Raw genomic sequence first — 17,643 nt, 5'->3', positions numbered from 1 at the left:
ATACCAACAAACAAAAATGGAATGTTCAAGGTCTGTGGAAATGGGTACCAGGCATGCAATATGCATAATGATCAATAGTAAAGACCTGGGCATGAAAATGAAATCTTCTGGTCTAGATGGAGACCTGGCATTCCAGCTGGGCAGGTCAAATCCCCAGTGAGGGAATCACTCTTAGGAAGATCATACCACTCATAGGAAGGTGGGGTCACCTTAGGCCATGCAGAGTAACAGAATCCCACCCGGAGAACAGTCTCTTATACAGGACACCCATGCTGCTTTTTCTCAGGAAAGGACAGTGTGACTTTTCCTTTTCTTCTAGTTTTGCTCTGAACATGCTTTCTCTAACAGACCTTATCAGGCAAAGCTTGCCCTCCAGGACACATTTTTCTTTTAAGTACCTTTTACACTGAATAAAAGGGTACAGATTGAAAACTCAAAGCTACGCAAAGAAAGGAAGAACATCAGAGAAAGCACACAGAAAGGTGGAATAAGATTTGACTTTCATAATTGATCTAACAGTAAGTTTATTCAAAATACTATCCTGCTTATGTACATGGAGATGAATGACAGCAAGGATGCTGTATTTGTTACTTTTACACAGCTTAGAACAGAATCACTGAGGGAACATGAGAGAAACTGATTTGGGTTGAGGGTTTCCTAGCTCTCAGTCTATGGTCGTTGGTTCTGTTGAATCTGGGCCTGAGATAAAAACAGAGGAGCAGAGTGACAGGAACAAGTGTAAGAGAAGCCTACAGACCTCCTGGGAGAAAATGCTAAAAGCAATAGCAGCAGCAGCAGCAGCAGCAGCAGCAGCAGCAGCAGCAGCAGCAGCAGAAATTGGGGCCAACAAAATGGCCCAGAATGCAAGCACACTTGCTGTCAAACCTGTCTTTGGTTGACTGCTGGGCTCTACATGGTAGAATTAGAGAATCAAGATGTTTCCTACTACACATGCTCCAAAGCACATATGCCCCACATCATGAACAAATAAATATTATAAAAAAATTGGAACAGAAATAATTGAAATTAAAAACTAAAAGCTTCTTCTTTGAAAAGTTAAATGAAAACAATAAACCTGTCGCAAACCAAACAAGAAAAACAATGAAATAAAGAAAAGATACAACTCCAGACTCTACAAAAATTAGAAAGTAATGATGCACACTATGTACAAACTCAGTGCCCCAAATTAATAACCTGGAAAACAGACCAATCAATGCTTTGAAAACCACAAAATTCCACAGAGCACAAAAAACACATTTGAATAATCTACGCCTTGTTAGAAAAATTAAATGTTAAACAGTTAATAACCATTCAGAATAGAAGTGTAAGTCTCAGATGTGTTCATAGCTAATGGTTACTAAACATTTAAGGAAGCAATCATCCTGATTCTCTATGCTTCTTTTAGAAGACAGAAGCAGACACTTCCTCATTCTATGAAGTCAGCATTACCCGATGTGAAACTAGACAAAGACACTGACAAGAAATCAACAGAAAAATATTTATCATAAACATAAATACAAAACTCCTCAAAAGCATGAGCAAATTGAGTCTGACAATGTTTAAAAAATGCATACACAACAATTAGTGGTATTTATCCAGTGAGTGTGGATCAATATTCAAGAATGTATAGTAGAGAGATCACACATTAGATTAACATTGCAGAAGAGAGTGCTTGCAGAACTCAAAACCTATCATGATAAAGAGAAAACAAACAAAACCAAAGCAAACCCTTCCAACTAGTTTAATCAAGGTTTAGTGTGAACTTGACAAGAAAAATCTATACAACACTCTAAGCCAAAAGAACCCCATAGAATACATGGCAAAAACCTGAAAGCGTTTTTCAAAGATATGGTAGATATGTCAATTCTCAGCAGTTCTTTACATCACACCGAAAGACCTCACTGATGTAATATGATAGAAACAGAAAGTTTAACATGTACTGGAAGGAAAGAAAAATTGCCTCTGCTGCAGACACATAGGCATTTACATACAAAATTCAAACAAACTGGCCAACAGATCCAGGAATTAGTCACCTCAGCAAGGATAGTGTATACAAGAATACACAAGCCCCAACAGCTTTCCCTTGCATCACAATGAATGAATAAATATTAAAATGTGAGACTCAGTGAACTAGAAATATCACTTGAAATGGAATGTGTGGGTAGAAATGTACAGAAATACTTACAAGATCAACATGAGAAAAACTATAAACTATGAAAAATCAATGAGTCAAATAAATGGGGAGATACGCTAAGCTTATGAACAGGAAGATTCAACCATAACTGTATACTCCAGTGAGGGTCCAATCAAATCCTAGAATATTATTTCAGAAATATCAACAAAGTGATTCTAAACATCATATGGCAAAGAGCAAAGAAAAAGAAAGAGGGGCTGAAGAGATGTCTCAACAGTTAAGAGCACTTACTGCTCTCAGAGTTCTATTCCTACTTAATAGCTCGCTGTGGCATATACCTCCAGTGCCACGGGACATGGTGTCCTCTTCTCTCTAGGTTCCTGCACACATGTGGTACACATAAATTCATATTGGCATGAATTCATACATGAACATAATAAATAAATGAATGAATGAGTGAATGAACAAATGAATTTTAATAAGCGAAGGAGTCAATGAAACAAAGAGGAATATTAAGTAAGTGAGATTATGGGAACTTAAGCCTTACTACTCAGCTAGAGGTAAGGTACAAAAGAAAATCTCATTGTGTTTACATAGTAGCAATAAGCAGAAAATCAAACAGAATGCATCCTAGTAACAAAATATAATGGTTAGTAAACAAAACGCCTACAAAATTTAAAATATGTAAACAAAATGTTAACCTAACTAAATGCAATGATTCCATTGTCTTGAGTGTAGAAGAAACTCTGTGTTTGTGATTTTCCTTTTCTGCCAAGTGGCCTACGGAATTGATGGATTTATTTATTTATTTATTTATTTTTTGCAGAGTCCCTTATTTATTTGTGTTATAAAATTAATCAACCAAAATTTTGACCAAAAAATGTACACAAATCTGTCAGGACTAATCACAAACACTTAACGATTTTTCAAAAACTAATGGGAGATACTAATTGGTTGAAGGCTAAAACTGAATTAAGTACATATGAGTTAAGTAATTTGTTTCAAACATTACAAGGCAAATCAAATTTAAATACTCCAAGATATCTAACATCTGAAACACAAAAACAACTGTTCTTTTGTCTAGAAGACAAAAGTCTTCTAGAGCAAAGACTACAATATACCTGTAAGAATATATCCTTTGTCAGGAACCAATCCAAGCAAAATTGTAAATCTTACAAATGTTGAGATTATGTAATTATGGGTTATCAATGAGGATTTGCAAAGACTATGTAGTAATTACTTAGGTAAAATTAATAATAAATATCCTCAAAGCAAATGTATACAGTTTATCAAAATAACTAACTGTACTCTTCCATGTATCATAAAAAGAACACCAATTCCAGAGGTACCAACATTCTATAGGAATACAAATAAGATGGAGAAGACATGTTATAGATCAGATAAAAAAAAAAAGCAAGGTGCTCAAAAATGCATATACCTCAGTTGAAAAGTCAGAATTATATACAATCCTTATGATGTTATTAGATTATCCTGAATCTCTTAACATAACTACTGATTCCTTATATACCAGAGCTGTTTTACATATAGAGACTGCTAAAATTGTACATGGTGACTCAGAATTAACATTATTACTTAAATGATTGCCAGAGGCCATCAGAAGTAGCAACCATCCATTGTATACTGTAATCCACATTGATTTTCCCTTTCCTGAATCCCTCCTTCTTGAAAGTCCCATAAGCCCTCTTTCCTCCCTGTTCCCCAATCCATCCCTTCCACTTCCCTGTCCTGGTATTCCCCCACAATTCTGCACTGAGCCTTTCCCGGACCAGGGGCCTCTCCTTCCTTCTTCTTGGGAATCATTTGATATGTGAATTGTGTCTTGGGTATTCCAAGCTTCTAGTCTAATATCTGTTTATCAGTGAGTGCACACCATGAGTGTTTTTTGAGACTGGGTTACCTCACTAAGGATGATGTTCTCCAGTCCCATCCATTTGTCTAAGAGTTTCATGAATTCAGTATTTCTAATGGCTGAATAATACTCCATTGTGCATATATACCACATTTTCTGTATCCATTCCTCCGCTGAGGGACATCTGGGTTCTTTCCCACTTCTGGCTATTATAAATAGGGCTGCTATGAACATAGTGGAGCATATATCCTTATGATGGAGCTGGAGAACATCATACTAAGTGAGGTAACCCAGTCTCAAAAGATCAATCATGGTATGCACTCACAGATAAGTGGATATTAGCCTAGAAACTTTGAATACCAAGACATAATCCACATATTAAATGATGTCCAAAAAGAATGGAGGAGTGGCCACTGGTTCTGGAAAGACTCAGTGCAAGAGTATAGGGGAATTCCAGCACAGGGAAGCAGGAAGGAGTGGATGGAGGAACAGGGGGAGGGAAGAGGGCTTATGGGACTTGTGGGGAGTGGGGACTCAGAAAAGGGGAAATCATTTGAAATGTAAACAAAAAATATATCAATAAATAAAATCTCAAAAAAAGAACAAAGGTAAGAAAAAAAAAAAAACACACGATTCCCCCCCCCAAAAAGTATGATGTTCTCCAGCTCCATCCATTTGTCTAAGAATTTCATGAATTCATTGTTTCTAATGGCTGGATAGTACTCTATTGTGTAAATATACCACATTTTTTGTATCCATTCCTCTTTTGAAGGACACTTGGGTTCTTTCCAGCTTCTGGCTACTACAAATAGGGCTGCTATGAACATAGTGGAGCATGTGTCCTTATTGCATGCTGAAGAATCCTCTGGATATATGCCCAGGAGTGGTATAGCAGGGTCCTCAGGAAGTGTCATGCCCAGTTTTCTGAGGAACCGCCAGACTGATTTCCAAAGTGTTTGCACCATCTTGCAATCCCACCAGCAGTGGAGGAGTGTTCCTCTTTCTCCACATCCTCGCCAACACCTCCTGTTTCCTGAGTTTTTGACCTTAGCCATTCTGACTGGTGTGAGGTGAAATCTCAGGGTTGTTTTGATTTTCATTTCCCTAATGATTAATGATGTTGAACATTTCTTAAGGTGTTTCTCAGCCCTCCAAAGTTCTTCATGTGAAAATTCTTTGTTTAGCTCCATACCCCACTTTTTAATGGGGTTATTTGTTCTCTGGGTTTTACCTTCTTGAGTTCTTTGTATATATTAGATATTAGCCCTCTGTCGGATTTAGGGTTGGTGAAGATCCTTGCCCAATCTGTTGGTTGACGTTTTGTCCTTTTGACAGTGTCCTTTGCCTTACAGAAACTTTGTAGTTTTATGAGGTCCTATTTGTCAATTCTTGATCTTAGAGCATAAACTATTGGTGTTCTATTCAGGAACTTTTCCCCTACACCCATGTCCTCAAGGGTCTTCCCCAGTTTCTTTTCTATTAGTTTCAGTGTGTCAGGTTTTATGTGGAGGTCCTTGATACATTTGGAGCTGAGCTTGGTACAAGGAGATAAGAATTGTACCCCATTTTTTAAGGGGGATATTTGGCTCTCTGGAGTCTACCTTCTTAAGTTCTTTGTATATCTTGGATATAAGCCCTCTGTTGAAAGTAGTGTTGGTAAAGATCTTTTCCCAATTTGTTGGTTGTCATTTGTCCTTTTGACAATGTCCTTTGCCTTACAGAAACTTTGTAGTTTTATGAGGTCCCATTTGTCAACTGATTTCTTCTTTTTTTCTTTTTTCTTTCTTTTTTTTTTTTTTTGGATTTGGTTTTTTTCAAGACAGGGTTTCTCTGTGTAGCCCTAGCTGTCCTGAAACTTACTCTGTAGACCAGGCTGGCCTCAAACTCAGATATCCGCCTGCCTCTGCCTCAGGGAGTGCTTGGATTACAGGCGTGAGCCACAACCACCTGGTCTTGTCAACTGATTTCTTAAAGCTGTAGTTTTGTTTATATAGAAAAGCAAAGGGCCTAGATAACACTTCAATTCAAGGCTCATTGCTAGGTAACAATAATTAAGATGTATGATTTGTAACAAATAGAAAACACACACATAGAGAAAGATGGAGAGAGGGAGGGAGAGAGGGAAGAAAGGAAGGAGGGAAGAAGGGAAGGGAAGGGAGGGAGGGAAAATGTGTGTGAGGGTAATTTTTGACAAAGGCACTTAAACAAAAGTATAGAACTTCTACATGAAAACATAGCATATCTACAAATTGACTAATAAATACACTAAACATGCTGGACCTACTCATTAAAATACTGACCTGCAAAGAAAGCAACGCATAAACAATGGGGGCTATCACTCGACAAACCTCAAAACATTATTTTACTTGCAAGTAGCCACACCCAATTAACCATATATTTTGAAGGTATATATAAAATGGGTGGGTTTTATGATATTCGAATTATACTTCTACATTAAAAATTACTGATTAAAAGTTAAACTAAGCCAAAAAAGGAAAATTCTTGTAATCTTGCTTAGATTTTCTACTATCTATCTATCTATCTATCTATCTATCTATCTATCTATCTATCTATCTATCTATCTAAAACTCCAGATTTTATTCCTCTCCTGGTCTACCCTTTAACTGTTCCACATCCCATACCTCCCTGCCATCTTCAGTCTCCATGAGGATGTCCCCAGGACCCACTCTCTACCTCACCAAACCTCTAAATACCCTGGGGCCTCTAGTCTCTTGAGGGTTAGGTGCATCATCTCTTACTAAAGCCAGATTGGGTAGTCCTCTGCTGTATATATGTTGGGGCCTCAGATCAACTGGTGTATGCTTCCTGGTTAGTGGTCCAGTGTTTGAGAGATCTCGGGGGTCCAGATTAATTGAGACTGCTGGTGTTCCTACAGGGCTGCCATCCACAGTTTCTTCTAGCTTTTCCCTACTTCAACCACAGGGGTCAGAAGCTTCTGTCTAATGATTGGGTACAAATATCTGCATCTGACTCTTTCAGCTGCTTGTTGGGTCTTTTGGATGGCAGTCATAATAGGTCCCTTTTTTGTGAGCACTCCAATTGCTGGTAGGATTGCAAACTGGTACAATCACTCTGGAAACCAGTCTACAAATTCTTCAGAACATTGGCAACAGATCTACCTGAAGACGCAGCAATAGCACTCTTTGTAATACACCCAAAAGATGCTCCACCATGCCACAGGGGCACATGTTCCACTATGTTCATAGTGGCATTGTTTGTGATTGTCAGAGGCTGGAAACAATCCAGATGTCCCATGATGGAAGAATGGATACAGAAAATGTGGAATACTACTCAGCTATTAGGAAAGAGGACATCCTGAGTTTTGCAGGCAAATGGATAGAACTAGATAATATCATCCTGAGTGAGATAACTCAGACCCAAGGAACAGGCATGGTATGTATTCACTAAAAAGTGGATATTAGCTAAAGGGCCCAAGTGAGGACATGTCATTCCCACTTGGGTGGGAGAAGAAAGCAAATCACAAATGGGGTAGGAGGGAGGGATCTGGGAGGGAAAGTAGATGGGGGTTTGGGGGAGGGAAACATGGTAAAGGTATTGGGCAGGGGGAAAGGACAGAAGCCCTGAGGGCCAGCAGAAAGAATGGCAACAGGAGATAGCAGATTGTTGAGACCGTCCAGAATTTACCAGAGACCTGGGAGGTGAGGGACTCTCAGGAACCAAAAGGAGGACTTAGACAAGATGCCCTACAGTGGGAAAGGGAACATGTAGAGCACACCTCAAATAGAAAGATAGGGCATCAAATGAGGGGTGGGTTGTCATCCCACAGTCAAAACTCTGACTCATAATTGTTCCTGTTTAAAAGAACTGCGGGGATGGAAATGGAGAGGAATCTGAGGAAAAGAAGGTCCAGGGACAGGCCCAAAGTATGATCCTGCTCAAGGGGGAAGCCCCAAGGCCTAGCACTATTGCTTCAGAATTTTTAAAAAGTCATAAAAGAAAACTATGACAACTTAGAGTCTTCAAAATTAAAAATTTCACTTTAAAAATACAGCAATTTTTAAGGAAATTTTTAAGAAAATACAGTACTAGGAAAAACATTCTTGAAATTCATTTCTTTCTTTTTTTTTTTAAAGATTTATTTATTGTCTATATGTTAAGTACACTGTAGCTGTCTTCAGATATACCAGAAGAGGGTGCCAGATCTCATTACGGATGGTTGTAAACTACCATGTGGTTGCTGGGGTTTGAACTCAGGACCTTCAGAACTGCAGTCAGTACTCTTAACCACCGAGCCATCCCCCCAGCCCTTGAAATTCATTTCTAACATACATTTTATATACAAAATGTGCACAGCCATTTCATTAGAAAACAAAATCTCAGGGAAAAAATCATGAAAATATCACATACATCATGGATAACTAAGGATGACCAATGGAAAAGTAAAAAGATGCCGGACATCATTCATCAGGGCAGAAATGAACCTACCGATTTCTGTCACTGGCAGGGAGGCAGGCAGAGAACTCTTATATCACAGGAGCAGCTATAAGCCTACAGCCTACCAGCTTTATATAAAGATCTACATGCAATTACCAAATGCCATAACAATCACACTCTTGGCTATTTCTCTACTTAAAGGAAATGTCATCAGCAAAAAAGTGATGTCAACACAAAAATATCTGAGTAAATGCAGTGAGGAATCATCATCAAACTGCTTATACGACAACCAAGATCCAGATGCAATCCAAAGGTCCACCACCCACTAAACTGATAAACTAATGAAACTCTCAGGAAAAACATCCAGAGAAACAAAGAGGAGTTTGAAGAAACTTCTAGAAAAAGGCCCAAACAGGCTCCAGAAATAATCAAACCAAACCACACAGTGATGAGGACAACAAAACAAGGCAGGAGAGAGCTAAGGCAGACTTAAATTATTGACCTGGAAGGGGATATGATCGTCCCCGAACTGCAGTTTCACTCTCTGTGATTTCTGTTACTCAGTGTCAACCAGGGTCTGATAATTAGCTGAAAATCCCATGAAGAGATGGTTTGCAGGCTTGAAGTTACTTGCTGTCCTAAGCAGCCCGACAAACTTTGCACTGACCGGCTCTGGACATGAAGCATCATTCCTTCAGCCAGTGTGTCTGTACTATATGCACTACCTGTCCTAGCTCACTCAGAAACCACATTCACTTTCAAGGTATTGCTGAGCTTGTATTCAAGTAAGACATATTTTATTTAATAGTGGCTCTAAACCTTAAGAACAGTGGTACTGGTAAATCAGAAATGCCAAAGCAAGCCAAGAAGTGAATATGTAAAAGCTGTGGGCTTAATAGAGAAATTTTTAAAAATTCACTTGATGTGGTTGCTAAGCTCTACAGTAACAAACTGAAATTGAATTCCAGGGTTCAATTTCCAGACTCTTCCACTTAGTTGCTTTATGATCTTGAACAAATTAACGGGACCTACCTCAGACCGTGCATGTGGAGATTAAATGAAAGAATATACTGTGCTCCTCTGCTTATTATTCTGAGGTCATGTCCTAATAAAACATTACAAACTGAAAATGTCCTAATTTGAAAATACATGTAATTAGCCAAGCTCCCAGGCATCCTCGCTCAGCTACACAGGAGGGCACTGCAACGTACAGCAGCTTCTCCCAGTGGTTGTGTGGCTTGCTGAGCTACAGTTCACTGGCCTTGTATAGGATCAAGAAAGAGCACTGTTCTGTATGTTGCTAGCCCCCCAAAAATGTAAATTCCAAATACTGTTTCTACTAAAGCCATATAACTTTTGAACCATCAAAAAGTCAACATACAGATTATGTCTGGAATGGATACAAAACTGATAGACTATATAAGCTGATTTTAAGTTGCTATTATTGCAACTGTTATTAGTCAACTCTTCAAAACCATCATCATTTCTGGTTAAATGGTTTTAAAAACCAATGGCCCAGGGACTAAACCACCATCCAAAGAGGATACATGAGCCAATCCATGGTTCCAGCTACATATGAAACAAAGGATTGGCTTATCTAGCATCAGTGGGACAGTGGAGGCTTGATGCTCCAGAGGGGTAGGGCGGGAGTAGGTGAGGGGTGGGGAGCACCACCATAGAGGCAAAGGGGAGGGGGCAGGGGGATAACATTTGAAATATAAATAAAATGATTAATTAAAAAAGAAACCAATGGATCATTGGTGTGTGTGTGTGTTCCTGTTCACATGTGCATACATTTATATGCATGGAGTCCAGAAGAGTGTTGAAACCCAGACAGCTAGAGTTAGACAATCATGAGTTGCATAATGCGGGTGCTTGATCTCGAACTCCAGTTAAAAACACAGTTAACAAATAAATAAATAATAATAATAATAATAAAAACACAGTTAACCTCCACAACAGCACAATTATGCACTAGGCCACAGGAACTCAATCTGAATTAAAATCCTATCACAGATTTAACAAAATTCTGTTTGAAAGGCCCTCTAACTGACTCACAAACAATACTGTCTGTTTCTCATTTCTCTGAGATTTGCAAGGCCCTCTATAACACAAGCTACAAGTACCTTAATCCAGATACGTCCTCTGTTCATATGTGGAGCATTTCTTATGGCTTCTGATATATTAGCTAAATTTATCAAAGCTTCTACTAGCCCACACCTTTTTAAAATTTTTCTGTTCTGATAACTTTTCAAATCAACTTTTCATAAAGAGTTTAAACTTAGATTTGTCCTGAAAATACCTATATGCAGAGCTTAAAATGATAAAGGTGGCAAATCTCTTCTCCATGCTATCTAAGGAGACACCAGGGAAGAGCAGACACAGAAATGACCTGTTTCCCTCTGCTTTGCTTAAGCATTTTTACCTGAGAGAAATAATACTTCTCTCACAATTCCTTCTCTTAACTGAATGAGAGACACTGTTATCAAAAAAGACTTCAAGTACTCTGCAGGGGTCATGATGACTGCGCATGGATGAGGGTCCTTGATTGCCAAGCCTGACAGCCTAGAACAGTTCTAGAGTTTCACCCTAGAACCCACAAGGTAGAAGGAAAATGTACCTCTTACAAGTTACCTTCTAAATCCTATGTGTGTCACAGGCACATAGCTAAAAAGGTAAAGGAAGGGGTCAGGGCGTGCTTAGCACAGGAAAGTGTTAGCCTCTGAGAGTTATGACCTGGGTTCCATCCCAGAAACCACATGGTAGACGGGGAAGCCACTTTCTGCAAGTTGTCCTCTGACCCCCACATGCATCATAGCATGCACATTTTGGTAAAACAACCTAATTCATTCTTTCTCTCTCTCTCTCTCCCTCTCTCTCTCTCCCTCTCTCCCTTCCTCTCCCTTTCCTCTCTCCCCTCTCTCTTTCACACACACACACACACACACACACACACACACACACACACACACACACACACCAAACCAAGTTTTTAAGAGAAATAAAGGGGGGGTACATTTTCTTTATATAAGTTGAAATTCTATCTAAACAATGTAAGTTAAACATTGCTGAAATAAGTAAACAGGTAAAATCTTTTGAGGCTACTCCTTCATAACACTGCTGGGCAGCAGGGAAGTGTCAACACAGGACTGATTATACTATTTGGCCAGCTATTTTGGAAGCATGAAAAGTACCCTATGTTAATTGTGGCAAAGAAAAATAACATTCCAAACTCAAGTTTACACACATAAAGGGAAGCGGGGAACTCTACAACACACAGAGCCAATGGATGGGGTGTAGAACAGCACCTACTTCATGAACCAGGGCCAAGGTTGTCTGCTTGAAGCTTCGCCCTCTACTGGCCATCAGCCGATTCAGTGGCTTGCCATCTTTGCTCTGGTACATGGCAACATCATAGCAAAACAGCATGCCACCTTTCAAAAGAAAGAAATTCAGAATATTTTCAATGAGAGAAAATTATATTCTCAGTAATACACACTCAGACAATTTGGATGAAGAACTTATAAATGAAAATGTAAATTATTGAGTAAATTTTTATTTTTGAATGCTGGTATCCAAATAATGGGAAAAATGGATATAAAAATTAACATTTACAATATAATTTATTTACAAGTCACTTAAAATTAACATTTACCAGTATAAATATTTACCAAAAAATTTATAATTTGTATTTATTGCACATTTTGCAAACCATAGGTACAATGTATTAAATTTTATCCTAAGGTAAGTTTCATTAAGTAAAATTATGTGCACATATAATATCAACTCTTGATAACATAAGACCTTCAGTCCACACCCACACGGGAACAAGCTGCAGTCATACCTGTATCAGCAGGCTTTTGGTTGTGCCTCTATTCCCTGTCTTTTTAACTGTGGTTAACTGAGTTTCTCAATGGACTCCAGCACCAGGTAGGCCCCAAGTCATTCAAAAGCCCAGGAAGCCAGTAAAATAATTTATGCCAACCCCAGGTAACTTGTGGAAACTTGGTAATTCTGAGCCAACAAAAAGACATATTCAAAGACCAACATGGCAAAATATACAACATCTATTCTTAGTAGTGACAGAGAAAAGTGCACGCTTTATAAATATGGCTCAGTAAACTATTTTTCATTGAGAAAACATGTCTAAGCAGAACACAGATCAAGAAGCAAGTCATTATGTGCATCTCAGAAGCCTTTGGGCACCTTCCTGTCACGGCTCCCACTCGGCTGGCAGCCACTTTGCCCATCCCGGCTCTCTATGAATGGAGTTAGAGCATGAAGATGCCTTCGCATCTCACTTCCTTCGAGTACCCTCATTATTTTGAGAATCTTCTTGCTCTTATTGGCGCTGGAGTCTACTCATTCTCTCATCACATGAATATGCAACATTTGTGTATTCATTTTACTGCAAACAGGCATGAGATCTCCTCACTTAAACACTGGGAAACTAGTACTGCTGCGGACTTACATCCCTGACAGCACCAATCGGGGTTCAAATTGTGTAAAAATAAAATCCCAAGTATGGTAGGAATTTGTTCAGAATCAATTTTAAAGATATCAGAGGAGCTTATATTCGCCAACAGCTGTCCTAGTTACTGCGCTGAAAGCCTCTGCTTGGTGCCCATGGGGAATGGTTCCAAAACCCCCTTGGTTAGCAGAATCCATGAATATTCAAGTCCCTTATATAAAATGACATAGCATCTGCATATAATCTAATCACTTCCCCCTGCATTTCTTATGACCTCTATATTATTTATAAAGAATACAATGCAAACTCAGATGCGGCAGAAACAGTTGCTGCAATGCGTTGTTTGGGAACTAATCACAAAGAAAGGTCTGCGTATATTTAGAACAACTGTAAACGTAGAAACATTTTCGAACTGTAGTAGGTTGAATCCTCAGATGTAAATGCCCATGGGAACATAGCAGCAACTGTACTTGGTATTTTCCAACCACTCCAGTGGCAGGAAATGTGATCTTATTATATTTCCAACCCAAGATTTTCTCGATGTTAAAGTCGATTATCTTCTCACATGTTCACACGGGACATTGGAATACCTCTTTTAATCCTATCACACCGTGGGCCTAGCCATTTCTATCTGGTCCCCTCTCTTCTCCATCTCCTAGTGGAACCTCCTTCTCAACAACCAAGAAGTCCCTCCTACTCTCCTGCCTCCCATTGGTTTGTGATACACTGAGTTTAGTTCCAGCTCTTTGCCCAGGCGTGGGTAAGAGATTATTCCTGGAGCAAATGCAAATTATCAGTGGCTACACCACTGAAGAAAATGACACTTCTGCTCCACCACACCCTTAACTGTCAACAGTTTGTTCAAGAGCATGGCTGTGAAGGTCACAGAGTCAAGGGATGAAACTTGTATGAGTTTTGCTAAACAGTCATGTTGTCAAAGTGCCTCTACCTACCCATGCTGTACTCTTTGATTGTGCTGTGCCCATCTTTCATCGGAGGGCCTTCCCACTTCACCGAGCAATGGTAATGTAGAAAACAAGGGATGGTGGACTATCCTCCTCCTAAGTGTCACCTCAGGAAGTTTCTAGAATTGCTATTAAGTAATTTTCATTACTTCCCATTCTTCAGGTGCCCATTATCAGATATATATATCATGAACATGCTCAGTGGATTTGTCTTTTTTTTTTTTTAATTAGAGCTTTTAGATCTGGGAAGATGGTTTAATCAGCGTGTGCTTGCCACACAAATGTGAGGACCTGAGCTCAGTGTCTAGTGCTGACATAAAAGCAAGGTGTTCTGACACATGTTTGGAGCCCATGCACTGGGTAGGCAGAGACAGGTAGATCCCTGGAGGTCACTGAGCCAAACTGTGTGCTGGTCCAGAGAGAGGCCCACACTCAGATAATAAGGTAGAGGACCAAGGGAAACACCCATAAGGTGTTACACATGGGCATACACATGCACCCCAACATGTTTGTATACATGGACCAACACTAACACCCAATTACAATTATTGTGAGTTTATGATAGTTTTTGACATCTGATAATATAAGTCCTCCTATGTTGCTGCTGATGTTCTTCAAGACTGCCTTGGTTTAATTTTGAGTTTCTGTATTTCCACAAAGTTTTTGGAATAAGAATGTCAATTGTCAAAAATGTATTGTACTGATTATGACTTACTTAAATCTATATTAATTTGAAGAGAATTTAAATTTTTATAATATGCAGACTTCTAGCCCATAAACATCATATATCACTACATTTATTATTTTTTCAATATTATTTCAGTAGCTGAAAAAATATAGGTTATTGATTTATTTTACTCAATATATATGATGCTATTATAGCTTTTAAATTTCATTTCCTATTCATTATATTATATAAAATATACAACTAATTTTATATATTCATTTTTGTATAGATACATATGCAGCAATGGAATTTAACTATTAATCCTAATAATTAACCATGGACTGTTTTGCATTGTTGATGAAAACAATGATGTCATCTACAAGTAATGAATGTTTTGTTTCCTTAATCCCTGTAGCTTATAATTCTTTTCCACAGCTGACATCACTAGCAGTGGCTTCTGGTACAATGCTGAGGAAGAGTGGTGGTAACCGCATTCTTTTTTTTTTTTTTTTATTTCACTATCAGAAAGCAATGCTCTCAGTATTTCAGGATTAATTATGAGTATGCATTAGTGGTGGTTCCTTATCAGACAAAAGTTTCCATCTACATATAATTTTTAGTGAGTCTTTTTGGCTTCATGAACTTGTGCTAAATTTTTCAGATTTTTTTTCCTGTACTTTTAAATCTACTTAAAGACTGACCAGCCTTTTAAATTTGCATAATGAATTAAATTGGCTTTGAAACATTAAATTAACTTTGTCTTGCCCTTTATGTGTATTGCTTAACTTAACCTCCCTCCTTATCCTTCTACCTGTGCTCACTGGAAAAGGGTGGTAATCAAGTTTCCTGTCTCGCAATGTCATGGCCAAGTTCTGATATTAGTATTATGTGGGTCCTGTGGTCTTGCTATAGTCTGTACCGTTTTCTTTTAGGATAACTATTAGGTTAAAGAATGAATTTCAAAAGTAAATACCAAATTGTTCATATAATGCATTCTCCTATCAGTTTAATATTTTAGGGACTTCCATACTTCACTTAAATTTTGAAGATTATTGACTAAAAGTTCTTTGTAGCACTTCTCTTTGTGAACAGTGTAAGATCTGCAGTAGCAATTCCTGTCTTCTTACTCATGTAGACCTTCTCAGCCTTCTGTTTCTATTGATTTTGTTAAATTTTCACTTCATATGAGTATCTTTATGTCTTTGGTCACAGATTTTTACAATATTTACTTGATTTGCTACTCTTTCCTAAGCTTTTGTAAATGGAAGTTTGGTTTCCTTTCCTTGTTTCTAATATGTACATTGAAAGTACACATTTCTTTTCTGACTAGCTTTTTTTTTTTTTTAAACTTGATACAAGCTGGAATTCTTTGGGAAGAGATACCTCTATTGAGAAAATGTTTCCACAAGATTGGCCTGTAACAAAGTCTGTAGGGCATTTTCCTAATGTTAATGATCAATGTAGGAGAGAGCCCAGCACACTGTGGGCAGTGCTACCCCTGGGCTGGTGGTCTTGGGTCTAAATAGAAAGCACACTGGGTAAGCACCAGGAAGCAAACCAGCATACAGCACAATAGCTGGTCTCTGCCTCAGTTCCTGCTCCTGGTTCCTTCTTGAGTTCCTGCCCTGATTTCTTTTGGTCAGAGACTGTACACAGTAAAGTGACATAAACCTTCCCTCCCCAAGTTTGCTTTCGGTCAGTGTTTTAACTCAGCAACAGAAAACAAAGTAAGACAATTTCCCTCTAAAGGCCACTGTGGTAGCTCAGTGGGTAAAAGCATGAGAATTGAATTTGGGTTCTAGTGAGTGCACTTGCGCGCGCACACACACACAAACACACACAAAATCATGGCCATTTGTATACACATAACTCTAACACTGTGGGGATGGGAACATGAGAATGCCTGGGGCTTACTAGCTTCTATCAAAGACCCAGGGTCAGTGAAAAACTGTCTCAAAGGAATTAGGTAGGAAGTAATATATAAAGGCAAGTGTGTCCTCTGGCCGCCACAAACACACACACAGGTGAATAAATTCAGACACACACAGACACACACATACAAGCATACATCTTCACACATACATACCACTTACTCATATACACACACTAAAAAAAAGAGAGTCAAGAGAAAAACATTGTAGTTACATCATACAAGTTATTATATGGTTTGTCTTTACTATTGCATATTACAATTAAAATTTAAAGTATCTTTATTGGTGTATTCCCTGGATAAAATAATTGGCTCCTTGTAGCATTTTTGTGCATGTACATCATGTGCTTTGGCCACATTCACGCCACCATCAACTCAGTCCCTACCTCCTCTTAGGACCCTTTCTCTTCCTAAACAGTCTCCTCTACTCTCACGCCCTATTTTTAAAATCTAGGTTGCAAATATGTAGTATATCCTACTGAATCTGACTTTTATTGCTCACTATGATAACATACTTTTCCTGCAAATGACATGATTTTTCTCCTCTTAATGGAGGAATAAAAATCTATATGTTTATAAACTATGATTTCTTGTTATTGTTGTTGTCAATTTATCTGTTGATGGACACAGGTTGATTTGTGAACAATGTCTTAATAAATGCTAAAGTGCAAGTATACTATATTAAAAGCTAACTTGGAATGCTTTTCCTAAAACCCACATGGAACCATGTGGTAGTTCTGGTCCTCCCTTCTGGGAGACATCTATACCGATGTCCGCAGTGGCTAAGCTAATTTACAGCTTCAGCAATAGTGTATGAGTACTCTCATTCTCTATGTCTTTATCTTCATTTCTTCTTTCAGTTCTTGAAATGGCTCTTCTGACTGTGCCAAGCTGGAATCTCAATGGATTCATGGATTTGCATTTCCCTGATAACTAAGAATATTAAAATTGTTTCCATATGTTTGTTGGCCACTGGTTGCTCTTTTCTCTAACAAGACCTGACCTCTGCCTAAGCCGGCTGCCAATCAACTCCATAGCTAGAATACTGAATATGCTCCAAGGGGGAAATGGTCTGAAATAGTCTCCCCATTCTGCAATTTGAAGCTATCTATTTGTCTTTGCTTCTACATTTTTTGAATTTCTTTTCAATCCAGTTGTTTGTTGTAACTTTTCCAGCTGTGTATAAACGT

General features: G+C 38.5%; 1 protein-coding gene across 1 annotated transcript in view; it reads right to left on the bottom strand.

Moving 5' to 3' along the window:
• Focad (focadhesin) overlaps nucleotides 1-17,643 on the bottom strand; it is a 307,188-nt gene that overhangs the window by 69,682 nt on the left and 219,863 nt on the right. The window contains exon 21 of the mRNA XM_052176733.1: nucleotides 11,733-11,854. Coding sequence (XP_052032693.1) covers nucleotides 11,733-11,854 — 122 coding nt within the window. The remainder of the gene's footprint in view (nucleotides 1-11,732; nucleotides 11,855-17,643) is intronic.

Source organism: Apodemus sylvaticus, chromosome 3 (genome assembly GCF_947179515.1).
Source record: "Apodemus sylvaticus chromosome 3, mApoSyl1.1, whole genome shotgun sequence".
NCBI classification, from domain to species: Eukaryota; Metazoa; Chordata; class Mammalia; order Rodentia; family Muridae; genus Apodemus; species Apodemus sylvaticus.
Note: the sequence above shows the minus strand (reverse complement) of the source record. Positions and strands in the feature narration are given on the sequence as shown.